This window comes from Haliotis asinina, chromosome 3 (assembly GCF_037392515.1).
Source record: "Haliotis asinina isolate JCU_RB_2024 chromosome 3, JCU_Hal_asi_v2, whole genome shotgun sequence".
Classification (NCBI taxonomy): domain Eukaryota; kingdom Metazoa; phylum Mollusca; class Gastropoda; order Lepetellida; family Haliotidae; genus Haliotis; species Haliotis asinina.
In genome coordinates, this window is record NC_090282.1 from 87,599,825 (window position 1) to 87,620,561 (window position 20,737).

Genomic DNA, 20,737 nt, shown 5'->3' on the forward strand with positions numbered 1-20,737 from the left:
CCGATTCTTAAGGCGAATTTAGTCCACTCTCAATTTTCAAACATATTACTACGATTTATTTAGAATGTCGTAAACGTTGCTGTTAAGATACAACTACAGGACAACTTATTTTATAAAGGAACTACGCAGGTAGTCTGTCGTACAGACCCTGAAGTATTTATATCCAAGAAAGCCCACGCAAGTCTAGAAAATGTGGGAAGTCTAGATTTCCTTAGCTTCAGGCTGAAAATGAAGAAAGTCTCAGGGCTCCATTTCATTATATTATTTTTTTCACTATGAACGTTTTTTCAGTAAAATATGTTCATTTCAGAGACTAGCTGTTAGTCTACTACGCAGGATACCGATATACTTATACCTTTGTAACTTGGAATGTTCTTTATGCGGGCCCTATGCGGATCCAGAGAGGGGTGCGTGCACACACACACGCACGCACGCACGCACACGCATACACACTTTTGTTCTTTTCTCAATGGTGTGCAACCCGACTTTTTCAAAAAACTGTATCCAGCCCTGATGTTTAGAATCATGGAAGCAGAGACCATATAATAGATAGAGTGATACAGCTTTTTGAAAAAGTGGGGTTGCACACTATTGAGAAAACAAAAGTGATGGAAGTAGTGAATCCGACAAGACACAAATAATATTCAATATGTCCAGCGTTGGTTGTACCCAAATCACTTTGATCATGCAATATGTTTTCAGCGTATTGTATATATATTTCTATAGATCTAACATTTTAAACATGTGTTAGATTTATTTTCATTCATTCGTGTGTTAGATTTGGGATTAAACACTCTCAGTAAAGTACATATTCTGATACTTTTATTGTGGTTTTGATATTTAAGGGGAATGTTTTGACATATGGCTGTAAATGTAATTATCTAGCTTGCCTCCATGTCGTGGAACAGGTTATCCCCTAGAGTAATAGCACAGGGAAGATATATAATTCTTGCAACTTACTGTAGCCTACTTTATTAATAACAGACAATATCATACTTTTAGGGATCATTTCTATAGTATGCATCGCCATGACTTCAGGTAAAACTGACAGTCTACCAAACCACTTCTAAATGACATTCAAAGACTTAATAACAGACAAGTCTGTCTCCAAGTGCAAACCAAATGATGACATTCTTCTGCAATTACAACTTCATCTTATAATTTATCAGATCTAAAGATAATGCTTGACACAAATTTATACTGCACATACACTCAGGCCCCGTTTCCCACAACCGATTTGAGCACGTAAAAAAAACTAGGGAAGAATTTTTAAAAAATCATGAACCAAAGGAAACTAAGTGTCATGTACATACGTGGACTTGCCGTAGTGGATATTCGAATCGTCAGAAGTTTTTGTAAGGGACTCTCAACCAAATATATTACATTAAAAATTCAAACTGAAAAATATTTCGTAAATCGTAAAATTTATGAGGCTGATACCTATTTTAGCATATGAAACTAGTTGTGTGGTTATTATAGTCGACTCACCTTCCGGCCTTTTCCATAATACAACATGGCGGACACGTACGTGTTTGAACCAATACCGTGGTTAAATCTCTTTGCATCTCTGTATATATTTGGAATAAAAAGCAATCCGCCACTAGCGGCATATACAAGAAAGTAGTTTGTTCATTTAACGTTTTATTTTATGTTTTAAACATGCCATTGCGAATTAATAACCCCTTCTGAAACGGGGTATATGAAGCTTTACAAGAATACATGTGTTTTCCCTATGATACTATGCCTTCCTGACACCATAATTAATTGTCTGTCAATGGTTAAGTGTATAATTTTGATATGTTTACAGCAAGAAAAAGCCAAAGGTGCCCGAATCCCTGTTGAAAAAACGGAAACAGTTCCAGGAACTGAAGGCCAAGCGGGCCAGGGCAGCACTCGATGCCAAAAAGGTGAGCATATCTTGCCGATAGGTTTGAAGCTGTGTATGTCCATGTTATAGGTGCGAAGCTCAGAGTCTAGGCAAGACAATCCAGATAGTTATTGTACCGTAAATATCATTGGTTCATATTTGTTTATCAGCAGTCGATTGTTTGACTTGCAACATGCAGTAACTGGATAAAAATTAGATTTCACCAAAGAATCTTTATTGTAATCATTTCTTGGAATGTGAGATGATACTAATGGAGAATTGACTTTGCTACATGGTGGTTATGGTCCGTTTGCTGTAAATTCGTGCCAATGTAATTGTAAATAGGTACACATTTGATATCAACAAATCGTCTTATATGGCCATTAGAAGGGTAACGGTTGTTAAACAAATGATCATGTACCATTTTGCAGCAAACAGTCTTGAATTCTTTCAACACCAGTCAACTAGAGGCACATACTGCCATGACATTGAGTTCCAGAGACTCTGAGATCAGAAATAAAGCCTAGGTTTATCAAGGAAAATACCAGCTCATAAATCATTATTACTACTACATAGCATACACGATTTGAAAGGTCTAATCCTACTGTTTATAAATCTGAATTTATCATATTATTCATGTGATAAGACTAAACTTAAATGAGTTAATTTTATTGAAAATGCAGGCTTACCCATTTATGTGTCCAGTTAGCTCATGATGGAAATAAAAACGCGGCAATTTGTTTTATTTTATTTGTGACATGTCATGATATCCCCTTCCCTTTTTCTTTCATATTTTCATTTTTACACATTTCCGGATATCAGTGGCATTCCGCCTGGTATGTGATACAACAGCGTGAAATACCTGCGTTTTCAAAACTTTGTATGAATAACACGAGGCGATTCATTTGATGCAGGTGTAGCTCAAAAGCTCTGAACATCAACAATATCATTGTACCCTTGCCAAGAGTATTTTGATAGTTGTAAGAAGTGATTTTTATTTGATTAAGATTGGATGCTAACAACGCTTTTTTGCCTTAGGCTGCACTAGGGACCGTGAATGATCAAAATCAGACATGCAGGGATTGACTTGGGCCGTGATATCGCGATTTTCTCGCACCAGTTGCTTTAAAATCGCACTCAAATCTACCTGCAGCGATTTAAAATCGCATCCTGCTTACCTGTATGATAGGAAGTTTTTAAATCTGTTTTACTGAGAAAGGATTTGTCGTTATTTTGTCCTGTCAAAGATATTCCCGTTGCTTTCTACCTATTTTTAATCTTCGAAACATAACTTCTGGTATGGAACACCGAACATCGTTACACAGTGCTGCACAAAATGAGCTGCGCTGCAAGGAGTATGGCAAACTCTGAACCCCGCAGTACTGTGTTGTTTATGCACAGTGCGACGGTGTACAGAGTTCGCATTTGGAAGTTGTGTTCTGCAACGTCACACAAAGGGCAGCTTCTAACGAAACCATCTTATTCGATATAAAAATCTTTAAATTCTTAAAGACTACGAATGAAAACGAAGAAACAACTTGACCCATTCAACACCGTAGAAAAATTGGCCAAGACATCGCCAGTCCCCAGGAGCTGTAGGTCGAAAAAACGACCAGTCAGTAGTTGCATGAAAATGATTTATACTTTTCGGAACCTAACTAACATATGATTCATTTATCAAATCTATCACTCTTCATAATGCCTGTCAACACTTATTACATTTAAGATAGCCATATTTATCGACAAGGTTAGAATTGAAAACTATTTTCTTTTTCTGCAATGTTATTTTTAAAAAAAACTATTCTCACACACATGCTTCGGCAACGGGTCCACATCCGAGTTCTCAGTGAGCAAATCAACAATGCGTAGAGGATATAATTAAACAAATCACATAAACTGAAGAATAAAAGCAACAACAGTAATCATAAAAATTGTCTAAGAACATTATAACTTACTATTTCAAACGTTATTGTGCGATCGTGTCATGTCATTCTTTCTCGTTTGTGGGAGGGGGGGGAACAGTATCCATTGCTGTTATCTGATTGGCTGACTTAGGTCACTTGTCTGAATTTGACCGATCACGATCCTTACTGCAGGCTGAGGCTAAAAAGCGTCATTAGAAACCAATGTTTATCCAACAAACGCGCTTCTTACAACTATGAAAATACTCTAGGCAAGGATACCGTCATTTTGTTGATGTTCAGAGCTTTCGAATGATACCCGCCATCAAACGAATCGCCTCACATGTTCTTCATTATCAGACAAAGATTTTAAAACGGAGGTTTTTCACGCTGTTGTATCATGTTACCAAGCGAATTGCCACTGATATCGGGAAATACGCGACCATACATATTACTTCTGAAATCTTTCTAGAATAATTTTCTGATCGTGTATAAATGAACATATGAAAGAAAAAGTGAAGGGGATGTCATGACTTGTTACAAACAGAAAAAAACGCTCCAGGTTTTTGTTCCTCCGTGGTTCATCTAGACATATAAATGTCTATGCCTGCATTTTCATTACAAATTAACTTATTTAAGTTGTAGTCGTATTACGTGAAACATATGATAAAAATAACTTTCAGATTTACAAACAGTAAGATTAGTCCTTTCAACTGGTGTATGATATGCAGTAGCAATAATGATTTATAAGTTGATATTTTCTCTTGATAAACATAAACTTCATCTATGACCTCAGAGTTGCTCAGAGTTTATGCCGCTGGTTGACTGGTGTTGAAAGAGTTAAGTCGTTGACCTTGATGACAACCAGAATGCAGACACCAATGGTGATGCTAGTAGATCTACAGACTTTTAATTCATTGCAATTCAGGATTGCTTGACTTGAAATTGATTATGACAATGTTTTATTTGTCTCGTTATCTTTTTCTTCTGAACGATCATGAACAGTTAAATCTCATAAGACTTTAAAAAATCTCATGCTTTTGATCCCATGTGAGATTTTATCTCACATGTTTTCTGAGCCAGGTTTATCCCTGGACATGACTTGAGTCATCCCATCAGATAACAGCAGTGGATACTGTCTTTGTAAACAAAAAGCAGTAGATTCAGATGAAAGTTTTAATAAAATCATGCTGTTCTGAACATGTTACTAAAAAGAAATCTAAACCTATGTGCATTTTATGGACGTTACAGGACATATTGTGCTAGGTTATGACCCATGACGAGAAAGTTTCATGCATATATTTTAGCATTAAACATCATGTCCAAGAGTGAAGTTTGAAGCAACAAATTCAAGATGTCACTTAAATTACATTCCATGATCGCACAATAGAGATGGAAAAAGTAAGTGATAATGTTCGTCACAAACTTTGAGTACTATTGTTGATTTTTTTCTTCAGTTTACCAATGAAGGCCCTCTGTAGAAAAGGCTTTCAGCAATCCATGCTTGTCTTAATGGCGACTATGCTTGTCATAACAGGATTGGGTGGTCAGACTTGGTGACTCATCAGTTTCCAATTGCACAGATCGATGTTCATGCTGTTAACCACTGGATTGGGCCAGGCTCGATTTTTTTTTTGTTCTCTTACAGACCACCGCCATGTAGCTAGAATATTGCTGAGTGCGGCTTAAAATTCAACTCACCCATTCTCCAATCTTCAGTTTATTTGATTTAATTGTATCCTTTAAACATTGCTGATTTGTTCCCAGAGAACTCATTGCTGAAGCATGTGTGCAAGAATAGTTACTCAATAACATAGCCAAAAATAGCTGATAATTCTAATCCAATTTTTCAGCCTACAGTGATGAATGGGTGAAGTTAGATGTTAATCATTTGTATCAGAACTAATTTCAAAGTATGTAGTAAGTATACTCAGGCCAATTTGGATCAAACCATGGATAGCATATGGTTTGTTTGCGGCGTACCTTTAGAATACAGCACCACAAATTTTAAAAACATGTCATAATACCCTTGTACGTAATTGTAGCTGGGTAGGGGTAGGGTTAGGGTAGGGTAACGTCCTCACTGGAAGATGTGGCGCTGTATTCTAAAGGTGCTCCTGTTTTGCATATGCAAAGAAGAAAAACATGCATTGCCTTGGCAGGGTTGTGAAGTTTGTGATAGGAAGAAGTTACTTCCCTTGAATCATGAGCTTGATAAGGGTTGATTGAAGTGATGGTGCCCGTGATAAAATTCGTTCTTGTCAGTGTAATGTTTTTGATCACCTATTGAAGTTGGCTGGTCAGTTGATCATATGCCTTCAGACTAAAGTTCACCTGAAAACAGTGGAGTAGGAGTGGATGGGCATTGTCATTTGACATGTTGGGTAATCACTCATCACTCCAGCTGCAGACCACGGATGAATGATATGCTCAAAGAAAATACTAAGGTTACATTTAAGAATAATAGCTAACATTAAAAGCGTTTGGTATGTTGTGGAGGAGTTTGGTAACAGTGAAGGAGTTGGAAACATATAACTGGTAGCTTAGTATGACAGTAAATAAATGTTGTTTTTTCATTCACTGTACAAGTTCTACTGTATTTGAGTCTCTGAATGGCAATCCAAAGTGATCCATCGTCTATTAGTTGACACGTACGTATGTCCCGATCCTTCCAACATCTGTGAACCAGAAGTTTTTACAGGTTTCATTGCTTTGACACCGAGTTCCCAGAGACTGATGGACCAAGCTTACATTTAGCGAGGATGATATCAGCTTGTAAAACAGAATTGTCTCTACATGTCATACACTATTTAAAGAAGAAAAGCTAGATTTTTTATTAACTACTTTAGTGTGAATAACAACATTTTGGAGTGTATGGTTGCTCCTTCATTAGGTTTGTCCATTTGAAGGGTCTGATCTTACTGTTAATAATTGCGGAAGTTATTTAGTTTCAGATTAATTCAAAAATACAATTGCAACTTGTCTTCATTTTTGTAAAAATGTAAGCTTTCGCATTCATTGTGTCAAGCTCAAAAAATGAAGTTGCTTTTTGCCAGTTGTGGGGTATCTTCATATGTCCTTACCTCTTTCTGTTTTAGTTTCATATTTATGTAATCAGAAACACTGGGAAATGCCTCCATTTTTGTATCATGAAAAATGAAACTTGATCAGACTAATCACAGAAGGACTCTGGGCAAAGTCCTCTATCACTGGGTTGAATCACAGTTTCAGCCTAACCAGGGATCCATTTTAGCTTAACTGTAAGTTGGATATGTGTTGAAAATTATAATTATTTTTATAATATGAAGCTCTAGATATATTCTTAAGTGTCGGTAGATCATGTACGTGGGAAAGTGATAAGATGTGTGTGGTTCTTTACAGAGTCTGAAGAAGAAGAGGGGTATCATCTTCAAGCGTGCCGAAAAATATGTAAAGGAATATCGTTCTAAGGAGCGTGATTCAATTCGCCTTCAACGCCAAGCTAGAAAATGTGACAACTTTTATGTTCCTGATGAACCAAGGCTTGCCTTCGTTATCCGAATCCGAGGGTAAGTAAGAGATGCATGAAGTTCTTCACAGCACTCTTAATTAGAACTCTACAGCCATGAATATTCAGACACTGTGGTGAACACTGGTAGATAATGTATCTGATTTCCAATGTGGAGAGGGCGGTGAGGTAGCCTAATAGTTAAAGTGTTCTCTTGTCACACCCGGAACACCCGGGTTCGATTTCCCACATTGGTTAAATATAATGTGTGGACACTTTCTGGTGTCCCCTTATGTGATATTGCTCAGAACTTACTCATTTTGGAGAAGATTAAGATTATCTTGTACTGTGTGAATTGCAATGACAGTGTGTGGCAGCAAGACAACAGGTCCAAAGGGCTTGTTAAGAAAGGATAATATTGAGATATCAGCATATCTATAAATAGTAAGTGTTGTTACTGTTTTGAAGGTAATTTATGAAAATTGATAGTAAGAATACAATTTGCCACTAGCAAATGATATAAATTCAAGGTTCACTGCATTGACGTGTGCTATGAGGCAGGATATTCATTTCATAACTGCAGTACCAGTAGTTTATATGGATGAATGGTTTTCTAATTGGCGACCACCAGGGTTTTACATAGCTCCTCAGAGCTGGGAGTCAAGGGGACTCATGGAATAATTTTTCGAGTCCCATTTCCAAATTTGGGAGTCCATCAAACTCAGATTTGCATTAAATCAATGATCATGGACATTTTCCATTTGATAATTATTTTGTTGTAATGTAGTTATTTTCAATGTTATTAGAATAATGATTGGAAACAGAATATATTAATCAATATTATATAGCAATATCTGATGACTCGACATCACCTTATGGTACTGTATGTTATTCAGGTTGAACATAAGACTTGAGAAACTGACATAATGACAATACTTTAACCCATTCAACACTGTACCCTGGGCCAAGACATTAGAGTTCCCTGACACCGTAGGCCAGTAAACAGGCTAGGCAGTAGTCGCATCAAAATAATATATGTTTTAGAACCTAGCTAACCTATGGTTCTTTTATCAAATCGGTCACTTTTCACAATGTCTAAAACACTTATTAAATTTCAAATGACTATACTATAAATAGGGTTAAAATGATCAACTATTTTTCGCAGTGCTACTGAAATTGTTTTCTGAGGCACATGCTCAGGCAATGAGTCAACATCAAAGTTGTCGAGTAGTATACTACTCCAGGAGCAAAGTAACAGTGTTTCGAGAAAATAATTAAACAAAGTGAATAAACTGAAGAATAAAATCAACAACAGTATTCATGAAAGTTGTCAAATGTACATATTAACTTTGTTTCCATCTTTTTTGAGTGATTGTGTAACATAATTTGACATCTCGGCTTTCGTCGCTTTTTGATAAATCACGATCCTTATAGCAGACTGTGAGCAATAAGCAACATCACAAACCAATAATTATCCAATAAAATCACTTCTTAAAGCAGAAAAAATACTCTTGACAAGGATACTGTGATGTTTAGAGCTCTCGAATGACACCTGCCATCAAATGAATCGTCTGGCATGTTATTCATACAAAGATGTTTCCTGTTGATACGTCACATTAGCAAGTGGAAAGCCGCTGAATTAGACAGCTATGCATATTCTTGAGGGTCCTTTGTCAGATATTTGCGTCCAATACACAGGAATTCGGCGTCCCGTAAAACTTGGATTACCCAGCATTTCTATTGGATAGGTAGAGTGAAAAATTATTACAGATTGTGTATCTTCCTTATCCTGACTCATGTTTATTATGGTTGTCTCCTTCCATCCGAACATAGTGGAACACTTGAATCCTTTGAAGTTCCCTTCATTAAAGCGGACATGAAATCATTACTCACCACGACTACCCACCCTTGAATTTGTGCATTTTGGCACGCAATTCAGTCAGATGACATACCATGCTCTTCACTCTCTCCTTATTCGCCGTAGAGGATGGACATGAGGGCACCGGGGTCCTGATATGGCACACATCCTTTACTAGTTTTGGCCTAATAAGGAACTAAATTGCAGCTGATTTCAGTTTTTGGTCCATATATTCACGTCATGTAACAAAATTATTTACCAAATTGTGCATAATTTGTTTGCCTTTCTAACTTGCATTCATCGTATGTTATAACATTTATTGAAAACTTGTCGGTGGCTGACCCACATTTATATTGTCCTTGCACGGATGTTTGCCCTTTCAGCTCATGTTGTATCCTTCGTAAAAATGTAACTATTCAGCAGTTCAGTAGTTATATATTTGCTGTTCTTAGGCATGCAAAGGATTATAATAGAATACATTAACCAAGTCATGTCGGGTAAAAATAGGAATAGAAGTGCTAGTAACTGTCTATTGACGGATTCTGAAATTCTTCATTCTGGTGAATTGTCCAGCGGCGCCTGGAGACAGTCGTCTGGTGCATTGGTGGAAACCGTCTCCAGTCGGAAGAGATTGTTGACGTGTTACGACAGCTAGTGCGCAACAGTTTCAACTCAGACGCAAGATTTGGGTCAACCCAGACTGCCGTCACAGACACGAGGTTTGTCATCCCCTTTGTCTCAACCACAAAGTTCGGCGCAGAGCTTCGACCGGGGCCAGTTTGTGCAGCAGTTTCCGGAGAAGATGATGTCCATGATGGAGCAACACTTCACGGAAGAAAAGGCCATCAGAGCTCCACAGTCATTTTCTTCCCCCCCCCCCCCCCCCCCCCTCAATGTCATCAACCCTAATTAGCAGCACCACAAGAAGTACGTCAGAGCAACTGGACCAAGATTACAGTAGTCGTGGAGTCCCACACGAAGATGTTATGGACAGCCGATCAGAAGCTCACCATCAAGATGAAGACCTGCACAGTAACCAACATACCAGTATCCAGTCCATGCCTGTGTTGTAGGACAGCAGAAGTTTACAGTCTACCTGTGAGTAAGAATAGACCACCTCCAGACGGCACAGTCGTAGAGACTCCCCATGTAGACGTGGTACAAGTCATCGTAGACATGGACCTTCATCGGTGTCGGACTTTGAGGATCATCATAACTCTGTGCACAGGAATCATTTGAAGGACTACTCACTACTCACTACTCACCTGGGGATTCACCTGCGCTAAGGCATATGAACTCCTCTAGAGATAGGTATCAGTAACGCTTATTGCTAAAAATCAGTTGCAAGGACAACCTGACGACCATTTCATATCCCAACACTATATGCACTACTTGGTCCAAACAACACACAGGATTTATCTTTGTGTCCCGTCAGAGTATTAAAAATCTACCTGCAATGGACTAAGACAAGGAGACAGAAATTCAAGTGCCTATATACCCTGACATCAACTGAAACTCCCACAAAAGGTTCAAGAAATACCATATTGGTATGGACGAGAACCATTATTTTACGAGCACATACTCTCCGTGAGGTCAAGCCTCCCATCCCCCACTCTCATCACTCTCTCATCACACTCTGGATTTCCCTGCAGATCCAGGTACCGGGCAGGTATTCAGAGAGAGTAAAGAGCATGATATGTCATGTGACTGACTGTGCCAAAATGCAAAAGGAGGCTACTCATGGGTGAGTAATGATTTTACATCTGCTTTAAAGAAGGGAACTTCAAGGGATTCAAGTGTTCCACTATGTTCGGATAGAAGGAGACGATCATAGTAAGCATGAGTCAGGATAAGTATAAAATATCAGTTTTATTCAGAAAATTACATTTTTGTCTAGGAATAACAAATTATTCAACTGGATTTAAGACATGTGGTTGGGTCATTAGTGAGTCTTGCTCACATTTTGAGATTGTTGATGTGTTAGTGCTTTGGAATTAGTAACACTTCTACAGGATTGGGAAAGGCAGGAGCCAAGGACCATTTTGTACATTAGAATAAAAAATGTCCCAATCTATATTTAGTAAATGACCAATAATGCTGAAAATGTTGTCAAAGATCTCTATGCCAAACCCTGCTTCTAATTTAATTTTCATCCTCTGTAAATAGTCATCTCCATGCAAGTAACACTCTGTGCCATTCCGTATGGAATGGTTCAATTTTTCATCTTGCTATACGAAAACAACCACCTCTTTAATTCCATGGATTCCCACCATGGTGTTCTCATAATGGTTGTAACATTCCTTGGAACGTTGTAGTTGACATTTTGTTGCAGCGTCATCGTCCCGTAGTTTTGTGGGTAAAACCTGTTGTATAACAGGAATAGTGTTGACATTAAGGGTGAAATGGTACGGTACAACGCTATGGTATGTATTGCAGTACAAGGCGTTGAGTTCGGATAATTCTGCAGTATAGAATTGACAAAATCATATCTCCTCAGATTTTCTACTATTACCCAAGCAGTAGAGTTTTGTCACCATGGTGACTGATTGCAATATCCTGTACTGTCAGTATTGGGAATTGGAAACCATATCCTCTGTCGATTATTGGAGGACTCTGATGAACAATTATATGTAACCACCAATTTTAAGGGGTTTTCCCCATTTTTTTTCTTATTTTTTTTTTCATGACTAGTACAGCCATGCAATGAAATGTACACATGCAAGAAAGAAAATTGAATTCAGTTGTAATGAACCAATATATGAGGTTAATGTTTTGCAATCTGCAATAGCTTTATGCTGTAGAGCGCATATTTGTTCATGCTTATTCATCATGTTTAATGGTTAATTTTCTTTGTTCAAGTATGCTTAAACGTAATTTGGATTAATCATAAATGTTTTTTACGATAACTGGTTATTTTCAGCCCGTGTTTCAATCTATTTTCAATCATCAGAACACCACTAGACCGTATGATTATGAATAGTTACGAAAGTTTATTTTGCTATGTGTCCTTGTAGTATCAATGGCGTCCATCCCCGGCCCAGGAAGATCATGCAACTGTTACGTCTCCGACAGATCAACAATGGAACATTTGTCAGACTCAACAAAGCCACTCTGCAAATGCTGAAGGTCATTGAACCCTACATCACATGGGGGTAAGTAAGACAGATTGATAGTACTTACTACTGTAATCCTCATTTTTGTCATGCCTTATGATACTGTCTCTCTTTTTTTTCTATAATGGCACAGTTAGATTTACAGATACTTCTGCTTCTGGAATTTAAGAGGGAGGGTGGGGTAGCCAAGTGGTTGAAGTATTCACTTGTTGCGCTGAAGACCCAGGTCTGATTCTCTACATGGGTACCATATGTGTCGAGCCCATGTCCGGTGTCCATCCACTGTGATGTTGCAATACTGCTCTAATCAGCTTAAAACTAAAATCACTCACAGTGAACATTTTGTGTGAGATGATATTGTATTACAAAGGAAAGCTCTAGCTGGTGATTAGGTGCCTGACTCTTGAGTGTGTGGGTTCGATTTCCGGATTGGACTCAACCCAATAAAGGAACTGGAATTGGTACGTACCAACAAAGCATGATCCCAGATATAACATACAGTGGAAGTTGTCATAACTGGCATTTTGTCATTCCGGCAAGTTGTCAAAACCAGCATAAAATCATTTATCATCAGCTCGACAATCCGGCACATTGTCTAAACTGGATTATTTATTCAGTCCCAATGAGTGCTGGTTTCCACTGTATGTTACAATATTGAAGTGGCACAGATTAAAAAATGTTCTTGGTGCCTTTATGGCACACCTGAGTTTAGGGGAAACATAACTCACCTTTCGTCATTTAATCCTCTAAACAATCATTTGTTTTCGCTGAACTGAATAATACTACACGTTTTCAAATACTCATAAACCAATTTCTTTCACGTGGTTGCAGTTTTTCTGTTTATCATTGGGGCAGCCATTTTGTATGTGAGTGGCATGACAGGTAGTCTTGTCATGTTGTCATGGTCTGTTTGAAAGCAGACTGAACTACCCGCAACAAAAATGTCTCGAAAGAAAACCATCCTGAGCTTTATCTAGCCTTCTGACCCTGAAAGCATCTGATTAACAAATATTCTACTACTGATGGGGAAAAAAAATTGACTCAAGATGTAAAAAGAAAAAGCTATCTAACAGTCTGCTAGCGCTAGTTCAACTAGTAATGTATGTGGAATACCTCAGAGCTGGCTCTGAATCATGGCTTGAATGTGACCGTAAACAACACTTAATATTTCGTAAAACATGCAAAAACTTTGGCGGTGTAGTTGGTAGATATGGGAAAACAACTACTTTGTCACAGGGTCAAAGGTTTTCAAAACGCCTCCAAATTAAAGCCATGGGAATCAAGTATTGCAAGAGGGATAGTACCTCTAAATGAGGAGGAGACTGATAGACTTTAAAAAAATTTCATTACTGCTTACCATCTTGTTGCTCAAAGAGAATTGCCAAGTACAGAATTTGAAGAGCTTTTAGAGACTACAGAGTGTGAACTTTGACACAGATTTAATGAGCATTCAAGCAGATGATGAACAAGCAAAATCATTTGTTGAATTTATTGCACAGGATATAACAAACAAAGCTTTCATTTTTCAAAACAGTTGTTACGATTGCAGTTTTAGAGATAGCTCTAAAAACAAGATAATCCTCCCCGACAGCATCCCACATAGGTTTACCGCATGTTGTGTCACGGAGGCATGCCCCTCTCATTGGTTGAAATTTCGTTTGTGGGATAGAATTGTCATGGGGTTTTGTTTGTAACGATGTCAAATGATTTATGCATTTGTACCCCCATATAGTATATACGATCTTTAAGGATGCAACTGCCATGGAATGTCACTATCACTATGAAAACAAACAGGTAGGAGGGTCCATCTCAAAAGCAAAACCAGGACCTGTGTAGGAGACATTGTTGGGGGCGGAGCTGGGGAAGAGATGGCATCTAAGATAATCCTTTAGGAGAATTGACATGGAGAAGTAATAGTTTACAAATAATATCCATTCCTATCGGTCTTTCGTTCATGCCACCTACATATTTTGAGACATTTAATACAATGAGTTTAAGCCTTTCTATGGGTATCACCCAGTTTTACATCTCTCAACATACACTTCATGAAAGAAAGACACATTAGATGTTGTCAGTGTACGAGACATAATAAACACATTAGATGTCAGTGTAGGAGACATACCCAACATTAGATGTTGTCAGTGTAGGAGACATACTCAACATTAGATGTTGTCAGTGTAGGAGACATACTCAACATTAGATGTTGTCAGTGTAGGAGACATACCCAACATTAGATGTTGTCAGTGTAGGAGACATACTCAACATTAGATGTTGTCAGTGTTGGAGACATACTCAACATTAGATGTTGTCAGGGTAGGAGACATACCCAACACATTAGATGTTGTCAGGGTGGGAGACATACCCAACATTAGATGTCAGTGTGGGAGACATACGCAACATTAGATGTTGTCAGTGTAGGAGACATACCCAACATTAGATGTTGTCAGTGTAGGAGACATACTCAACATTAGATGTTGTCAGTGTAGGAGACATACTCAACATTAGATGTTGTCAGTGTAGGAGACATACTCAACATTAGATGTTGTCAGTATAGGAGACATACTCAACACATTAGATGTTGTCAGTGTAGGAGACATACTCAACACTAGATGTTGTCAGTGTAGGAGACATACTCAACATTAGATGTTGTCAGTGTAGGAGACATACTCAACATTAGATGTTGTCAGTGTAGGAGACATACTCAACATTAGATGTTGTCAGTGTAGGAGACATACTCAATGCATTAGATGTTGTCAGTGTAGGAGACATACTCAACACATTAGATGTTGTCAGTGTATGAGACATACCCAACATTAGATGTTGTCAGTGTAGGAGACATACTCAACATTAGATGTTGTCAGTGTAGGAGACATACCCAACATTAGATGTTGTCAGGGTAGGAGACATACCCAACACATTAGATGTTGTCAGTGTAGGAGACATACTCAACATTAGATGTTGTCAGTGTAGGAGACATACTCAACATTAGATGTTGTCAGTGTAGGAGACATACCCAACACATTAGATGTTGTCAGGGTAGGAGACATACCCAACATTAGATGTTGTCAGTGTAGGAGACATACTCAACATTAGATGTTGTCAGTGTAGGAGACATACTCAACATTAGATGTAGTCAGTGTAGGAGACATACTCAACATTAGATGTAGTCAGTGTAGGAGACATACCCAACATTAGATGTTGTCAGTGTAGGAGACATACTCAATGCATTAGATGTTGTCAGTGTATGAGACATACTCAATGCATTAGATGTTGTCAGTGTAGGAGACATACCCAACATTAGATGTTGTCGGGGTAGGAGACATACTCAACATTAGATGTTGTCAGTGTAGGAGACATACTCAACATTAGATGTTGTCGGGGTAGGAGACATACTCAACATTAGATGTTGTCAGTGTATGAGACATACTCAATGCATTAGATGTTGTCAGTGTAGGAGACATACTCAACACATTAGATGTTGTCAGTGTAGGAGACATACCCAACATTAGATGTTGTCAGTGTAGGAGACATACTCAACATTAGATGTTGTCAGTGTAGGAGACATACCCAACATTAGATGTTGTCAGGGTAGGAGACATACCCAACACATTAGATGTTGTCAGGGTAGGAGACATACTCAACATTAGATGTTGTCAGTGTAGGAGACATACTCAACATTAGATGTTGTCAGTGTAGGAGACATACTCAACATTAGATGTTGTCAGTGTAGGAGACATACCCAACACATTAGATGTTGTCAGGGTAGGAGACATACCCAACATTAGATGTTGTCAGTGTAGGAGACATACTCAACATTAGATGTTGTCAGTGTAGGAGACATACTCAACATTAGATGTTGTCAGTGTAGGAGACATACTCAACATTAGATGTAGTCAGTGTAGGAGACATACCCAACATTAGATGTTGTCAGGGTAGGAGACATACCCAACATTAGATGTAGTCAGTGTAGGAGACATACCCAACATTAGATGTTGTCAGTGTAGGAGACATACTCAACATTAGATGTAGTCAGGGTAGGAGACATACCCAACACATTAGATGTTGTCAGGGTAGGAGACATACTCAACATTAGATGTTGTCAGGGTAGGAGACATACTCAACATTAGATGTTGTCAGTGTAGGAGACATACCCAACACATTAGATGTTGTCAGGGTAGGAGACATACCCAACATTAGATGTTGTCAGTGTAGGAGACATACTCAACATTAGATGTTGTCAGTGTAGGAGACATACTCAACATTAGATGTTGTCAGTGTAGGAGACATACCCAACACATTAGATGTTGTCAGGGTAGGAGACATACCCAACATTAGATGTTGTCAGTGTAGGAGACATACTCAACATTAGATGTTGTCAGTGTAGGAGACATACTCAACATTAGATGTTGTCAGTGTAGGAGACATACTCAACATTAGATGTTGTCAGTGTAGGAGACATACCCAACATTAGATGTTGTCAGTGTAGGAGACATACTCAACATTAGATGTAGTCAGTGTAGGAGACATACTCAACATTAGATGTTGTCAGGGTAGGAGACATACCCAACATTAGATGTTGTCAGGGTAGGAGACATACCCAACATTAGATGTTGTCAGTGTAGGAGACATACCCAACATTAGATGTTGTCAGTGTAGGAGACATACTCAACATTAGATGTTGTCAGTGTAGGAGACATACTCAACATTAGATGTTGTCAGTGTAGGAGACATACCCAACATTAGATGTTGTCAGTGTAGGAGACATACCCAACATTAGATGTAGTCAGTGTAGGAGACATACTCAACATTAGATGTTGTCAGTGTAGGAGACATACCCAACATTAGATGTTGTCAGTGTAGGAGACATACTCAACATTAGATGTAGTCAGTGTAGGAGACATACTCAACATTAGATGTTGTCAGTGTAGGAGACATACTCAACATTAGATGTCAGTGTAGGAGACATACTCAACATTAGATGTCAGTATAGGAGACATACTCAACACATTAGATGTTGTCAGGGTAGGAGACATACTCAACATTAGATGTTGTCAGGGTAGGAGACATACCCAACACATTAGATGTTGTCAGGGTAGGAGACATACCCAACACATTAGATGTTGTCAGTGTATGAGACATACCCAACATTAGATGTTGTCAGTGTATAAGACATACTCAACATTAGATGTTGTCAGTGTAGGAGACATTCTCAACATTAGATGTTGTCAGTGTAGGAGACATACTCAACATTAGATGTTGTCAGTGTAGGAGACATACCCAACATTAGATGTTGTCAGTGTAGGAGACATACCCAACACATTAGATGTTGTCAGTGTAGGAGACATACCCAACACATTAGATGTTGTCAGGGTAGGAGACATACCCAACATTAGATGTTGTCAGGGTAGGAGACATACCCAACATTAGATGTTGTCAGGGTAGGAGACATACCCAACACATTAGATGTTGTCAGTGTATGAGACATACCCAACATTAGATGTTGTCAGTGTAGGAGACATACTCAACATTAGATGTTGTCAGGGTAGGAGACATACCCAACACATTAGATGTTGTCAGTGTATGAGACATACCCAACGCATTAGATGTTGTCAGGGTAGGAGACATACCCAACACATTAGATGTTGTCAGGGTGGGAGACATACCCAACATTAGATGTTGTCAGTGTGGGAGACATACTCAACATTAGATGTTGTCAGTGTAGGAGACATACTCAACATTAGATGTTGTCAGTGTAGGAGACATACTCAACATTAGATGTTGTCAGTATAGGAGACATACTCAACACATTAGATGTTGTCAGGGTAGGAGACATACTCAACATTAGATGTTGTCAGGGTAGGAGACATACCCAACACATTAGATGTTGTCAGTGTATGAGACATACCCAACATTAGATGTTGTCAGTGTAGGAGACATACTCAACATTAGATGTTGTCAGGGTAGGAGACATACCCAACACATTAGATGTTGTCAGTGTGGGAGACATACCCAACATTAGATGTTGTCAGTGTGGGAGACATACCCAACATTAGATGTTGTCAGTGTAGGAGACATACTCAACATTAGATGTTGTCAGTGTAGGAGACATACCCAACATTAGATGTTGTCAGTGTAGGAGACATACCCAACATTAGATGTTGTCAGTGTAGGAGACATACTCAACATTAGATGTTGTCAGTGTATCAGACATACTCAACATTAGATGTTGTCAGTGTAGGAGACATACTCAACATTAGATGTTGTCAGTGTAGGAGACATTCTCAACATTAGATGTTGTCAGAGTAGGAGACATACTCAACATTAGATGTTGTCAGTGTAGGAGACATACCCAACATTAGATGTTGTCAGTGTAGGAGACATACCCAACACATTAGATGTTGTCAGTGTAGGAGACATACCCAACACATTAGATGTTGTCAGAGTAGGAGACATACCCAACATTAGATGTTGTCAGGGTAGGAGACATACCCAACATTAGATGTTGTCAGGGTAGGAGACATACCCAACATTAGATGTTGTCAGTGTAGGAGACATACCAAACATTAGATGTTGTCAGTGTAGGAGACATACCAAACATTAGATGTTGTCAGTGTAGGAGACATACCCAACATTAGATGTTGTCAGTGTAGGAGACATACTCAACATTAGATGTTGTCAGTGTGGGAGACATACTCAACATAAGATGTTGTCAGTGTGGGAGACATACCCAACATTAGATGTTGTCAGTGTGGGAGACATACCCAACATTAGATGTTGTCAGTGTGGGAGACATACCCAACATTAGATGTTGTCAGTGTAGGAGACATACTCAACATTAGATGTTGTCAGTGTGGGAGACATACCCAACATTAGATGTTGTCAGTGTGGGAGACATACCCAACATTAGATGTTGTCAGGGTAGGAGACATACCCAACATTAGATGTTGTCAGTGTGGGAGACATACCCAACATTAGAAAACTCCTTGTTCCATTAGCAGCATATGCACTCCATGCCAGATGAGTCTATACTCTGTTGTCATACATGGTTCTGTGACTTAATCGTCATCTGTAGTCTGATCTATTCTCTTAAGCAGCCCAATTTTATGAGTAAACATGCTTTTTTGGATATCCTATTTTGTATCTCACTGAACGCCCAGTTAGGCCGAAGTGGATTATTTCGACATATAGTATTTTCAGTAGTGTAAATTTTAGCAGTGCAGGGTAACAGCTGTGTGTTGCCCTTGATAGGATAGACATATTCACCCGGTGTTTGTCCTACCATAACCATACCATTTATACCACAATCAGTGTGAGTTTAGATTTACTAAGGGCAGCTACAGAATTATGTACCCTTACAGACTTTCTTTCTTGCTGACGTAACATGTTCTGGTCATCACAGTCTAAGTTTCCACTGCTGAGTATGATTTGTATATTGATGCTGTTGCAGACCCACCAACCTGAAGAGTGTCCGTGAACTCATCTACAAGCGTGGCTACGGAAAGGTGAACGGCAGGAGGATCCCTCTCACTGATAATGCCGTCATTGAAAAGGCTCTGGGTACATTTCATTTTTGTGTTTTCACTTTTTCATTTCGGAGCCAAGGACATTCCCTTAGCACAGGGCATCTTGTTCCTCAGAACTACATTGCTTTGTGGGTTGTGACATGATTACTTGGCTGTGTGCGGTTACTTAACTGTATGTGTGTGGTAATGATTACTTATCTGTGTGCGTGTCGTCATGATTACTGAGCCGTGTGCATGTCGTGATGATTACTTAGCCATGTGCATGTCGTGATGATTACTTAGCTGTGTGGGTGTCGTGATGATTACTTAGCTGTGTGCATCTTGTGATGATTACTGAGCCGTGTGCACGTTGATGATTATTTAGCCGTGTGCATGTTGATGATTATTTAGCCGTGTGCATCTCGTGATGATTACTTAACTGTGTGCATTTAGACCAGATTACTCAGAGATGTGTGTGTGTGTCATGTCTATGTGCACTCTCAACCTTTATATTCCTTGAATGCTGTTGCTGTACCATATCATGTTTTATCCAGATCTGTTGAATTGGGATGACCTTGATTTGTTTTCAGGCAAGTACAACATCATTTGCATGGAGGACTTGATCCACGAGATCCTGACAGTTGGACCCAACTTCAAGATGGCTGCCAACTTCCTCTGGCCCTTCAAGTTGAACACTCCAAATGGAGGCTGGAGAAGAAAGTACAATCACTTCAATGATGGTGGTGATTGTGGTTACCGTGATGACAAGATCAATGCTCTGCTGAGGAGAATGATCTAAATACATTGACAGTTGATTCTTGGAACAACAAAGATGCAGAAATTAAACAACTGTGATGTAAATTAGATATAGCTTTGTCTTTTATGCAAAATTCCTTTTAAGGCTCATCATAAACTGCATACAACAATTTTACAGAAATAGTTTCAACGTGGAAAAAATGGCTGACCTACAGTGAATTATTACTAGACATTGAAAACTTCTTCTGAGTAT

The 20,737-nt window shown here is 38.7% G+C and overlaps 1 protein-coding gene across 1 annotated transcript; it reads left to right on the plus strand.

Moving 5' to 3' along the window:
- The first annotated feature begins 1,443 nt into the window (after nucleotides 1-1,443).
- On the plus strand, nucleotides 1,444-20,589 carry LOC137278695 (large ribosomal subunit protein uL30-like). Its single transcript, XM_067811209.1, has 6 exons — nucleotides 1,444-1,524; nucleotides 1,808-1,907; nucleotides 7,150-7,316; nucleotides 12,128-12,265; nucleotides 19,674-19,783; nucleotides 20,319-20,589. The coding sequence occupies exons 1-6, from the start codon at nucleotides 1,514-1,516 to the stop codon at nucleotides 20,525-20,527; spliced, it is 735 nt and encodes a 244-aa protein (XP_067667310.1). The 5' UTR covers nucleotides 1,444-1,513; the 3' UTR covers nucleotides 20,528-20,589.
- The last annotated feature ends 148 nt before the right edge of the window (nucleotides 20,590-20,737 follow it).

Excerpts from the sequence above, each read along its gene's own strand:
- LOC137278695 (XM_067811209.1), top strand. Across the intron at positions 12,266-19,673 it reads GAACCCTACATCACATGGGG|ACCCACCAACCTGAAGAGTG; the intron begins GTAAGTAAGACA and ends ATGCTGTTGCAG. Across the intron at positions 19,784-20,318 it reads CGTCATTGAAAAGGCTCTGG|GCAAGTACAACATCATTTGC; the intron begins GTACATTTCATT and ends ATTTGTTTTCAG.